Raw genomic sequence first — 13023 nt, 5'->3', positions numbered from 1 at the left:
CGCAAACACGTCTGTCAGATGCTATTTTTATATGCAGTACAGCTTCTCAATAACATAATTACATATCAAACAGTTCTTGGCCACCATTGACTGCCATAGTAGGACAAATTACGATGGTAGTCCCCAAAAGTTCTTTCCTACATTCTTCAAAATATCTTGTTTTTGTTCAATAGGACAAAGAAATTTATAAAGAAATGTTTCCTTCTATGGTTGTCAATGGTGGCCAAGAACTGTTTGGGTAAAATTATTCTCTCAAATATATTTCTCTGTCTTCATGACAACAGTATGTAATCAATTTTATTTGATGACATACTGTTTTTGATTTGGAACCACTTGAGGGTGAGTAAATAAAGACAAATAAAGAACTGTTCATTTAATGCTTTGAGTGCTGGCAAACTCTTCCAACACCATGAAAGATTCACAGACAGGGCTGTTACGGAGCAGTATGTTCTTCTAAAGCTTGTACAAGCAGTCCTGTAACACTATTAAACAGGGAGTGCCGGCTTCTTTATTTCAATAATAATGCCAGACCCTCAAGTTCTGCTCAAGGCCAAACATCTCCAGCTAACTTATCTCAATCTCCGTTCAACCACTGACTACACATCACGCAGGCATTGATACTAAGTTGTCCAAGAAACGAACTTGTCAAGTGTTCTTGTGACAGACCCAGGCACCCTTCTGTTCTCAGATCAGACATTGACAGATTTAAATATGTTCCCTGTGCATCTTGTCCCGCGCTCTCTATCAAGATGTCTTGTCTCTTCAGCAGGAGAAAAGAGATCTCAAGGTTGGGAAAAGACCCATTTTGTTTTCCTGTGACAATGAGGAGGCTGTCAGGAAAATAATAACATCATTTTTTTTGTTTATAAATACTGTAAATAATGGTAATTCAACATATCAATGTGATAAATTAAATAATAGCAATATTAATAAAATAATGTATGAACCGTAATAATGCTAATTATGACTTTACAAGATAATGACTTCTATGGTCTTAGTCCTAATTTGTCATAATACTTCATGCTGTATCGTAAAGCTTTGAGTTTCAGCTTTTTCCTTAATTATCTACTGTTTTGTGTGAGATAAAGCGTGCCAACGATTTTTCACAATTTAATTTTTTATATCAAATTGATACAGTTTTTCCTTGAAGCTCAATAAGAAGTTGGTAATGACATTGACCTATTTTTCCATTAGTGATAGACAGAAGTACGCTAATACATCTTCTCTTTATGTTTTGTAAAGAAAGTAAAGCTTTGTAGTTTCGCCCTTTTGAAATGTGTCATCAGTGTGTTCGTGTGAGCGCATTCTCTCCCATAACTTCCATTTTGCCATCTGTCTCTTTGTTCACCAGATGAGATTTGATGTGAAAACCTTACGCTGCTTCAAACCCTGTGCTTTAAATTGGTACATTTGATTGGCTCAGAGGTCAGAAGTGACGTTTTGAGTGAATAGCACTTAAACTCCGGATTGGTGATGCAGGCGTGCTTGGTGTCTCCGCCGATTGTCCGCAGTCTAAATACTTTCTATCCTTATCTAATTCGGAGTGATTGATTGCTAATCTTTTTCACAAAGAGAAAGAAAGCAATCATTCCTCCCTAATCTGTCCTTCCATTTTAATTCATTCCGCTGAGGATGAAGACAAACTCGTCACATCGCCTCGTCGGCTCACAAATGTCACCTAGACTTTGATTAATTCATTTATACCCTGCATTTATTTATTTATATCTTTGTTTGTCCTCTTGTCGAATGCAGCCTCAGGTTCTAAACCCGACCGGTTTGAACGACTGAACCCACACCGCCAGGCTTCCAATAAAGGTGTTTGTTCAGGTGCTGAGTAATTCAGTGATGGACGATCATTGCACACATAAAATGTAGCATGCTGTTACTGACTAATTAAATTGGCTTAATTAATCATGTTTTTAAGGAAACATTTCTTCCAGAAAGGCTGTCTCACTAAAACACAAATAACTTCATTTTTTTATTGATTCCTCTCTTCGGTGAAAGAGTCAGAGTGCAATGAATTTGCAAGCAAGTTATTGATTTCACTTTCAGGAAATGCTGAAGTTCCACATGATTAAATGGGAAGTTTTGTGCTATGATTTACCTGCTTTTGAGTTCCGTCTCTTCGCGTCATTATTTCAGTGTTTGGCACAAGGATGCTGTTTTATTGTTTTTGATTAAATGAGTTCGAGGCTTGTTCAACATTAACTGTGTTAAACCCATTTATGAATGCATGATCAATGGAACATAGCATTGTTTAATGTAATTTTTGCCCTTGAGGTCAGCTTACAATGTTAGTAAAGGTTAGTAATGTGTTCAAAATTGTGATATTGTAAATTTACTCTTTACTTACCTGATTTGCATCTTTAAGCTTATAAAGATTTATAATTGGACCTGTAAGAGCGGTAAGATTTACCAGGAAATGTCAGTTCGACATAATTTAACTTCACATAAACTCCTGACTTCCTGATCATAGGTCTACTCTCATAGAACTAACTTCATCATTTATGGCTTGATCTAGAAGTCATTCAAAACGACTCCTCATCATAGAGTGACTCTGACAGAAACTTAATTTAGACTGACTCTTTAGGATCTCTTTCATATCATCTGCACTGTTCTCATTCGTCCGTTCGTATGTCGTCATTGCTTTACAATAATGTCACGTTCCCAGGTGTCCCATCAGCTGTCTGTCTCTCCTCAGGGTTCCTCAGAGTGGTGTGCACTCAGACTGGCCGAGTTCTGTACATTTTACCTTCCAGCTTTACCGATTCCCCCCCGTCACCACTGAGAGACTGAAGCTGCTTGACCCGCAAAGGAACAGCAGGATCAGCGGGAAATCCACCTCTGATTCCCCCTGTGTCCTTTCTCTTATCAACAAAGATGGCACACTAAGCTCTGGTATGATTATCATTCACATTATAATTCAGTCTAGCACGTCAAAACACTGTGGTTGATTTTACATATACGTATACATATATGTACTGTATATGTATATGTATATATATCTATCTATAGAGACTGTTCATGGGACGCAGGCGTGCGCCTGACCCAAATTTAACTTCCGGTTTGTGTTTGGCTAGTGTATAATAACAGAACTATTTATATATTTTTAATTCATGTTAATATTAATTTATATTATTATTTAATTGTATAGTAACTTATATTAAATAACTTTTATTTTTATTTTGTTGTGTTCATTTTATTAAAGGCCATGTTCCCCGCGATCACATTTTTCAACCTTTGGTTAGTGTGTAATATTGCTGTTAGAGCATAAATAATACCTGATAAAGTTCAGTGCCAAGCGAGATATTGTCTTTAACAGAATTTGCTTTCAAGGACTACAGCCTTTTACTTCCTGGGTACATGATGTCCCTATTCCGAGTGCTTTTAAAAACCTCCGGCCAAAGGAATACTTAAAAAAGGGGCGAGGCCTTCCTTAGAGAAGAGGAAGAGCCGCTGGAGTAGTGTTTGGTTATCAGAGATCGTAAACATTTAGCTGAGCTAAGCGCTTAACTACTTCACAGTCCTACAGATAGTAATAAGAATTCAGCTACACACATTCTAAGAAAACCTACAGTCAAATGACAGCTTCCATGAATTTAACATCAGCTGTTCTGTGTAATACACTGATATTGTGTGTGCGCTTACCTCTTAAACGCTTATATGAAACATCCTTTGAAGTCCTGCTTGCAAATTTCTCCTGGTAAATCTGCTTGTTTTATTATCCTACTCTTGTCTTATATAAAAAGGCAAAACTAACGCTTCTGTTTTTAGTGTTAATTAATATAACCGGTCCAACCCAATCGGTCCGGTGTCATTTCCCTCGCAAAAGAAGGAAAAAATTGCGATCTCTAACAAAGATTGCCGTTTGCACATGCACTGGTAGACCTCCCCACCGCATGTTTTTAACTGACAATGTGAAGTTGACGCCATTGTTACTGTTTATTGCTAAAAGCCAAAGTTTATAACTACATGTGTACTGAGAGGGGCACCGACAAATCACGATCCTGAGAAGCGGAAGCTCGCTGAAATAGTATGGGTGGGACATCTTCACACACACTCTAAGGAGGGAGCAAATCACGATAGACCGGGTCAGCTTTACCAATCAGAGCGTTTCGGAAGGAGGGACTTTATATAGACCGGAAGAAATCCAGTCTCTTTGTTAAAAGAGGGACAGCGGTGAACAATAGACTTGAAATATGTAGAATATATATATATTTTTTATTTATTTATTAGAAACATGCACATCCACTGTTGAACACCCCAAAAAAACGTAATCAATTCAATTTTATTTAAATAGCGCTTTTCACAATGTGGATTGTTCCAAATCAGCTTTACAGGAGAAAAACAGAAAAACACAGAAAATGTCAAACACAGCACATTGCATGATGTTTATAGAACAAGCGAGATCATTCTAGTAAATAATATCTAATAAATGCAGTCTCCAGGTGAGCAAGCCAGCCAACAATCCCCTGTGGCAAGGAACCAAAACTCCAATGATAGATAAATGGAGAATAAAGACCTCGGGAGAAACCAGACTCAGCCGGGAGGGCCAGATCTCCTCTGAGGTGTCACAGCTGCACTCAGTGATTTTGAATAGAAGTTACTGAGTAAATTTTTATGAAGAATTGGGAGAGCTTATTAGTTGTGATTTAGGAAGTTTCATTTGTTGAAACTGTTTGGGTCTATTTTGTCTTTTTTTATTGATATCAGGCAACAGAGGAAGGTTATAAGCAAGGAAAATAATAATAGCATAATGTATCTGAGTGCAGCTATAACGTCAAACTACTGTCATGTGATGTAAATTTAGCATTTATTACTAATCATTGTAAATTCAGCATTAATGTAACAAGTAGTCAATATTTGCTCTTGGTTTGGGATGGAATTGCCTGAGCTGGAGCTGGGATGGTCAGATGGTCGTTCTTCAGACAACTAACTCCCTATGTATTTCAGACCAAAAGTAACCAAATGAAAATAAGAAGTTTTTTTAAGTATCATTTATTTGTAGCCGTCTTCATTTTTTTTTTTTCCATTCCATTTTCTACCGCTTATCCGAACTACCTCGGGTCACGGGGAGCCTGCGCCTATCTCAGGAGTCGCCGTCTTAATTTGTCTTTTTTTAATAATAATAGATTTTAATAATCTATCACTGTCTTTGTAAAAATTAATGGCAGTCCTTAACACAAATCATGCTGTGTTTTAGTGAACAAAGCTCTAAAAAAGAACGATTAGACTTGAACCGCTCTTGGCTTAATTCCATTAATTGCTTTTAGGAAGGAGTTTTCATATGAGGTGGCCCACAGAAGAAAAGTGAAGCCGAGTGACTTTGTTATGAACTTGGTAGTGCTGAGAAATCAGTTTTGGCTCCGTCGGTTGATACGGCTGCCAAAAGTACTTATTGCCTGGCCCTGATGTGAGTTATTTTTATCAATAGTTTCTCACAAACCAGCAATAGCCGATATTTCAGAACACGTTAAAATGTAGAGCTGGTTCTTTTTTCCCCTCAGTCGGAGTAGGGCTTTTTACTCCATAATAGTCTTGGCCGAAGCTTCTTGCGTTGATTAATTTGTACACTGGCTAAGAACTAGAGCCGCAAGACTAATGGAAATGGCGACATGACCTTGTGCGTTTATTAAACCTCAGAAGTTCAGGGTGAAGGAGCTTCATTCGGTTCAATTTGTATTCTGCTTCTCATACTCCAGTCACACACAGGGCTCATGATATGGTGTTTTCAGAGTGGCTCGCTTAGAGTTTACCGTTTAAATTGTATACACGTGCTTTGTGAACACAAAACGCTGCAGGATCACTTCATTTTCATGTAATTCCAAACCTTCCTTACCACGGCATGCTGTTATACAAATGGTGTGACACAAGGTTATACAAAAGTAGAAGCTGATAGCATTTCATTTGAAAAGAGGATCATTAAAATATCACATTGTCAACTTCATACTAAAATGCTGGGAAAAACGAATCTCTAATCGATATAGAGACTTGACGGTTTAACTGGAATGTCATTTACATTTAAATGTATGCATTTTACATATGCTATTATTCAAAGTTACTTTTTATATTAGTATGAGTGATCTCTGGGATCGAACACTTCCAACTTAGCTACAGGAGCACAAGACAGTTCAGAAATAAAACAAAAATTAAGAAATTATGACAGAAATTAATATTTTGAACACTGTGAATATGTTAGCTGCTCTTTGTATGTTATTTTGTCTTTAGCAATCTGAGATATATATGTTTATCAAACATATTGTAGGCTATATTATTTTTTAAATATTTTTTTACAAATATTTGGACAAAAATGGCTGGGTTGTTTTCAACCCAACATATGTTAATTCATAATCATTTGTTTTCCATATTTTACAGTGGGTTAAAACAGCATATTTTTTCAGTAAGGTAGAACAAACATTACATAAGAATGTCTTGATGATGAGTAGGCAGTCTCTCATTTGCCTTCTAAGACAGGAGAATGGATGAAGAACAGGATAAATAGAGAGGGCGGTGGAACAGAAGAACTGAAGAAACAAGACACATAATGAGAGAGAGTCGGCAGGATGAAATAGGATCAACTTTAACAGCCTGTTTTCAGCCTTTCTTGCTTTTACCAGACGTAATATCATAAATATAAGATACATAGCACTGACTGGAGCATGTGAATAGTCAACCACATAATGTGCCCAAGCATTATGCCACGGTGCTCAGAGCTGAACCCTTAGAAACGCTCGCCCAACTGACTAGACAATGAGCCATACTGCGGGGTGCCATAAAGATTACAGGCTAAACGATTATATTGTGCAGAAGGAGAATGAATATGTGGATGTTGTTGGATCATCTGCTGTTGTGCAATTATTGAACATTTTAACATTTAAAGAGCTCATAGGACGCGAATACGTGTTTTTCTGTGTCTTTGGTCTGTTATAAGTTACCCGTCCATGTACTATACACATAAACTGCAACAATTTAAGTGTAACAACAGAAGTCATTCTATCTGAAAGCAAATGCTCACCCAGACCTGTTTAAAACGCCTCGAGTAACCACACCCCCACAAATCTATGTCAGTGCGTGGTATGATCTGACTAGGACCGCCAGATGTATACGAAAGTAAGGTGGGCGTACCGGTCAGTACAATTGCTTTTGAAATTGATGTTCCAAATATGTTAAGAGGCGTTACATTTCCGTCACATGCTTGCAGTATTTCGACCAATCACTACTCACTGGTTAACTGGCCAATCAAGCTCGCCTCGCTTTTCCGAGCGATGAGCTTTGTAAAAAATCTGTGCGTTTCAGAGAGGCGGGGCAAAGAGGAGATACAAACATGCACTGTATGTGGAAATACAGAATTTTTGAAACGATAATATTTGTTTTAGCCGTGTCATATGACCCCTTTAATTTCATTGTGCGCAAGCATTTAAATGAGTAATTAGTAGAGATTATTTAAATCAATGAAACCGGTCTGTGGATTTTCAGTTCCCAGCATGCTTCGTAAAAGACTGGTGAAAGTATTGAAATGATTTTAACAGGTGTGAAATTACAGTCCACAATTAATTTGGGTCTAGCTAAAGATGTCCGCTTTCTCTCTGTCTCTCTCTCTCTATGAAGAAGTGCATTGTAAAGCAAGGTTCAGTTTAGAGTTGAAAGAATAGTTTTTAATATTGGCATTATTTATTCAGACTCTTATTGTTTCCAACCTTACTTACTATTAAGGAACTAAGAGATCTGTTGGCAGAAAATAAGGGATATTCAGTCACCCTTCATTTTCATTAAATGAGAAAAAGATGCGTTTAAAGTGAGGCGTGACTGAAGTTCCCAGTCCTCAAAATTCTGCTTTGTGTTGAATGATTAAATAAACATCATACAGTTTTGAAATAACACGAGGCAAAAGGATGACAGGTTTTTCCCTTTAATCTTAAAAATGCCATTTGCTTGCGTCAATTGCCAGGAATGAAACTGGATTCGGGGTTTGTTGTGTTTATTTGTGTTTATTTCGATAGTCTTCGATACGAACCTCCCTGACCCCCATCCATCAGGCTTCAGTCTCTCCACTGAAACTGCTTTTACCCCACATGAGCCAGCCTGTCCTTGCTTAACTCTGTACTGTTTATTCTGGATCCTTTGGCGGCGTTTGATGCTGTCAACAGCAAACTATCGATCTGTAAGATGGGAGAGATGCTCATTTTCAGGTCATTGCTTCTTTAGCTTATATCCTACAATACCTGGATGACTGTTTGTACTAAGTCAGCTGGAAAGGATTCCTCTCCTTACCCCTCACCCCATAACGATCGCTGCCTAGACCTTAACTTCTCTACTTTTACACAAGATCAATCTGAACAGCAATAATAATAATGCTTCTTTTACAACTGCTTCTTTAATGACACTCAGCTGTAAATATCTATCTCCGCATCCCCCATAGGTACTTTTCATATATTAAACCTTTATCTCAAGTTTAAAGGGATAGTTCACCCCAAAATGAAAATTCTTTAATCTTTTACTCACAGTCATATCATTTTAAACCTGTATGACTTCTGTATGATTAGAAGATATTTTGAAAAACGTTGGTATCTAAACAACATTGGCCCCATTGACTTCCATTGTATAGACACAAAACCACTGAGACATTTCTTAAAATATCTTCTTTTGTGTTCCACAGAACAAAGAGTCATATGGAGGTTTTAAGTGATGTGAGGGTCAATAAATGATTGAGACAATTTTTAATTTGTGTGAAACAGCGGCGTAGCCAGAACAGTTTTTAGAGGTTGCCAGGTAAGACCTGAAGGTACTGTCCCATTCGCTCCACTCCAAATAAAGTGATCCCTGTTCTTCCAGCATCTTCTCCATCCTCAGGCAAAAACATAAAGCATTTGATACTTATTATAGTCATCAGTTTGGACTGGAAGCATGTGGGAGCACACAGAAAACATAAGAGGCTGATATTCGTGACTGACAGCGAGTGAGAGTTGGAGAAAGCTCCGGAGTGTTTTTGTTCAAATTTACCATATACAGTAAAGCACTTGATGGCTGCAGTCTACTGAGCTAGAGCTGCTTGTTTTTAAATAAAGTTCTCGATAGCGTTCATCAGAGAATTGGTTTCATCACCCACCTGAGATTTGTGTTCAAGTCCGAAATTTACCATCATTAAAAATGTATAATACTTCTTAGTTACCTTTAAAGCAATATTCAGTTATGTAATTAATGTATTTACTTACAAGGAATTTTACGGCTTCCTTCTTCCTCAGGTTGTCCTGGTCTGCAACTGCAGTACAGAGTCGACCCACAATTCCTGAAGCCGGGTGAGCGGGTGTGGTTCTTGCGATACCTGGCGCTTCATTCCCTTCAGATTGATGTCTGGGACAGCGAGTCATTATTGCTGATTGGCTCAACCGCCGTAGAGCTGAAGGTACAAGATCACCGCATTACATACATTTGTATAACAAAGTAAAAAAATAAACAAAAAGAAGCTTGTCCTATAACATCCCACTGGATTTACGAAAAATAAAATTGATAATGCAATAATATCCCATATCTCGATATCAAAACTAATAGACAGTCACATTGTATAAACTACACAAATACCAATAACTGCATTTACATGCCTATCCTGTAAATCCTGTTAACAGTTTGCTTTGTCCATTCATGACCTTTCCCCTTTCAGCTCTTGACACGACCTTACATCTTCTCTGTTTATTAACTCATTCGTTGCAGCCTTTTTAAAAAACGTTGACAGCCTACGCCAGCGTTTATTTAACATTTTCACCCAACTTTAATGGATCACAGTAAGTTTTCTGTAAAGAATATATGAACAAACAATATGTCAAATGAAAGAACAGAGTCTCAGCTTTTAAACAAAAGAGACCGTATTATTCTATCTTCATATGTTCGTATGCCGTAAAAACTCGTCTTTGGCGAGAACCGTTTTTTTTTAAATGACGAGATAACTCGTCAATGGCGGTGAAAGAGTTAAACAGAAGTGGGGCCTGTAAATGTGCTTTGACTCAACACAGTAACACAGCACGCAACACACCCGTCTCAATAGAAAAACAAGCTATTCAACAAACCCCCCCACCAAAATTTTCTCGACTGAAGTGCTTAGCAATAACCCCACTAGGCAGACATTTGACACAAGTACAAATACTGCTGTCATTAATAGCCCAGTGCAGTCAGACAGATTTTTGCCCCGCACATAGAAGCCTTTCTGAGCTATTTATTATTTAGCGCTCAGATGGGAGTGTAATGTTGAAATGATTAAATATGCATGCGATGCTTCAAGACACCTGCGTCTCTTAGATCACCACGGGTCTCGTGGTTTAAGCTCTGTGCAGTGTCAGCTGTTGAATAAAGGTTCAAATAAAAACAAGACCAGAAATGGGTTGATTCGCATCAATGTAATTGGTCTGTTTGTCTTTAGCATGGATTCTGACCTTTTCAGAAATAACAAAAGGTCAATTTAGGCATCAGACAAAACCACAGGTTCATCAGACTGTGGCATTTGCCAGACGCCTGTAACATATGTCTTAGTTGCTGTTTATTTGTTTGTTGTTTGCTAACTCTTTTTGTTCTGCACGGCTGGAATTCAGAATCGGTGTAATGCAAAGATTTAATTAGTAGATAAAAACGAATGCACTCGCATACTCTGATGAATCTTCCAATCGGGGTGCCTGTTCTAGAAGAGATGAATAATTTCATCAGATCATAACCTTCTCAGCACCAGAGAATCAGCTGATTCTCATGCCAGCTTAAGTCTTCACCAAAAGGTTCAACTGCGGAATTGTAATTCCCCCGTCAAATTCTAGACCACTAATATTTGTGTCATTTACTTCCAGCATATGCTCCGGCAGGGCCGTGCGGCCGTCCAGGTGTGCCACGAGCTGGAAGTGATCACCACCGAGTACCTACAGGATCCCAGCTGTGACGGCAAGCACGGGGCCTTTCCACCCGTAAATGTCTACACCACCGTGAAAGGAATTCTGCATCTGCGGCTTGGCAACGTCGGTAAGCGTTCTAGGGTAACCTGCATGTCGTAATACGCATTGAATACGCAACGAAAAAAATATTGAAAAGCAAACAACACAGCCGCCACGATCGAGTGTGAAGCATCAATCCTTTGTGACCTTAAGCAATCGAGTTGCTATCCGCTGTGAAAATCAGTCCTGAATCAAAGCTATTCATAGTACGTCTTCCTGTTTATCTGCTTAAGCTTTACTTTAGAGGTCCAGTGCAAGCATTTCCTGTGAAATTACTCAGTCGGGCGGCTAGATAGCCATCAGCTTTTTTCTGCATCTCGCACTCAGCGGACGGAATCAATTAACTCATCCACATCAACGCAGCTCAAAGCTTCTCAATGCTGTATCTCAATCTGGGATTAATGCGTCGTCCATTTGTTTGTTTCTCTAATGAGCTTTTACCATTAGAAAGAGATCGAGGTTTACTCGCTCTCGGAGGTTTATAGAGATTTCATCTATTGAAAGCACCTTAGAGGACAAGCTAGGTCAAAACAAAGACAATTACTGGTTATAGGAACAAAGAGGTTGTGTGATCCACGTGCTAATGTCACGTAAATATATTAAATTGGCTTTTGCTAATACACAATATGATGCCACATAGCAGTGTTAACTAATGCGCCCAAACAGATGTCCTCATGCTCTCCGATTCGTCGCTTTCCGCTCTGGTACAAAGGCAAGCGCGTCCCGCCGATAGGAATGAATAAAACTCCTGAGTAATTGGGCTCATGATGATTGGCGTCTTGTGACATGTAAAAACTGTCACACGAAATCCTCTTTAATTAACTTCCGTTCGATACTAACAGACAAGTGAATAATTAAACAAACAGTAAATCCGCAGAAATGAACGGGGTAACTTAATGCCGCGCTAATGGAATAATAATGCCATAAGTTAAAACATCGTCTCTAAATTTCACGTGTATCGGCGCGGCTGTCAGAAGCTTAGCACGGAAGCAACAGGCTCCATCACCTCCGTACGCAGAGCCAGATGGAAGAGAAAAAAGATTAGGATTTTATAATTCTGCCTGCCTCTGGCCCCCACGCTGCTCATCTGCAGAAGTTTGATAAGCACGGCAAAGACTTAAGCAGAGAAAAAAGAGAGACGGGAATTGAGAAAGCGAAAAAGAAAGAAGGAAATTCGCATTTCCTCGACAATTATTTCGAAGCGAGTCCCTATCTTTGCTTTGATGGTAGAAAAAGCGAAACAATGGTACTGTATACAGTTGCAGCAGGGGCCAATGTGTACACTTTTGTCTGCCCCCTCGAAAAAAAGGCTTCATTTATGAGATAAGAGAAAGTGCATGCTAATGGAAATCCTATCATGTCCTCCTCTAAGATAAAAGAGCACTAGACTGCTATGGAAAAGAAAAAGGGGTATATTTACATAATGAAGCACCCAATCAGCACATAGAAAGTCAGAGGAGTTCGATTAAAGTCTGGATGAGATTTCATGTTTTGAAATATGTTAGGACCAACAACATGGATATTTTTTCTCTGCAGTGCTGAACTTGTGGTTAAACCTCCAGTGTCAGTTTTTAGGCTCTTGACATTTTAGAGGTTCTGTTTTAAACCCGGGGCCATTTTTAACTCGCTTCAGAGAGAGTTTCACTCTGCCAATGTGTTACAATTTTCTACAATTGGTTTTGAGTTGTGCGTGCGTGTGTATGACAGTTTTTCAAACTCTGTGAAACTCTCTAGTTTTGAAAAGTTTTGCTAGTTTTTGAGGCTTGTGGCAGCTTCGAGTGAGAAATTGGTTTTGATGGTCTAAGAAAAACCTTTAAACAAATAAAACGACTCCGGCGTAAGATGTTTACTCTTTGAAATCCTCGTTCTCTCATATTAATGGTGTTTCCTCAGAACAACCTACCAAAGCCCTTCATCTGTTCCGTTGCTTTGTGCTGTGCTGATGTGATTTAAATGGGATATTTGGCTGCACCCAATAGTTGTACGTTCTTTTATTAATTCATACACAGTGTGAGGTTATACAGGTCACAGGATGCGATATGATATTTATTAATTT

The 13023-nt window shown here is 38.5% G+C and overlaps 1 protein-coding gene across 4 annotated transcripts in view; it reads left to right on the top strand.

Annotated features, from left to right (window-relative positions):
- LOC130407246 (nephrocystin-4-like) overlaps window positions 1–13023 on the top strand; it is a 121272-nt gene that overhangs the window by 87751 nt on the left and 20498 nt on the right. For all 4 annotated transcript variants that reach the window (XR_008904595.1, XM_056730007.1, XM_056730005.1 and 1 more), the window contains 3 exons: window positions 2702–2898; window positions 9243–9403; window positions 10827–10995. Coding sequence is in view for 3 of the 4 variants with exons in the window: in XM_056730007.1 (XP_056585985.1) it covers window positions 2702–2898; window positions 9243–9403; window positions 10827–10995 (527 nt within the window). In the remaining variant the exon portion in view is untranslated. The remainder of the gene's footprint in view (window positions 1–2701; window positions 2899–9242; window positions 9404–10826; window positions 10996–13023) is intronic.

The sequence above is a fragment of the Triplophysa dalaica genome, chromosome 18, assembly GCF_015846415.1.
Source record: "Triplophysa dalaica isolate WHDGS20190420 chromosome 18, ASM1584641v1, whole genome shotgun sequence".
In the NCBI taxonomy this organism is placed as follows: domain Eukaryota; kingdom Metazoa; phylum Chordata; class Actinopteri; order Cypriniformes; family Nemacheilidae; genus Triplophysa; species Triplophysa dalaica.
This window is presented reverse-complemented; position numbering and strand designations above follow the sequence as displayed.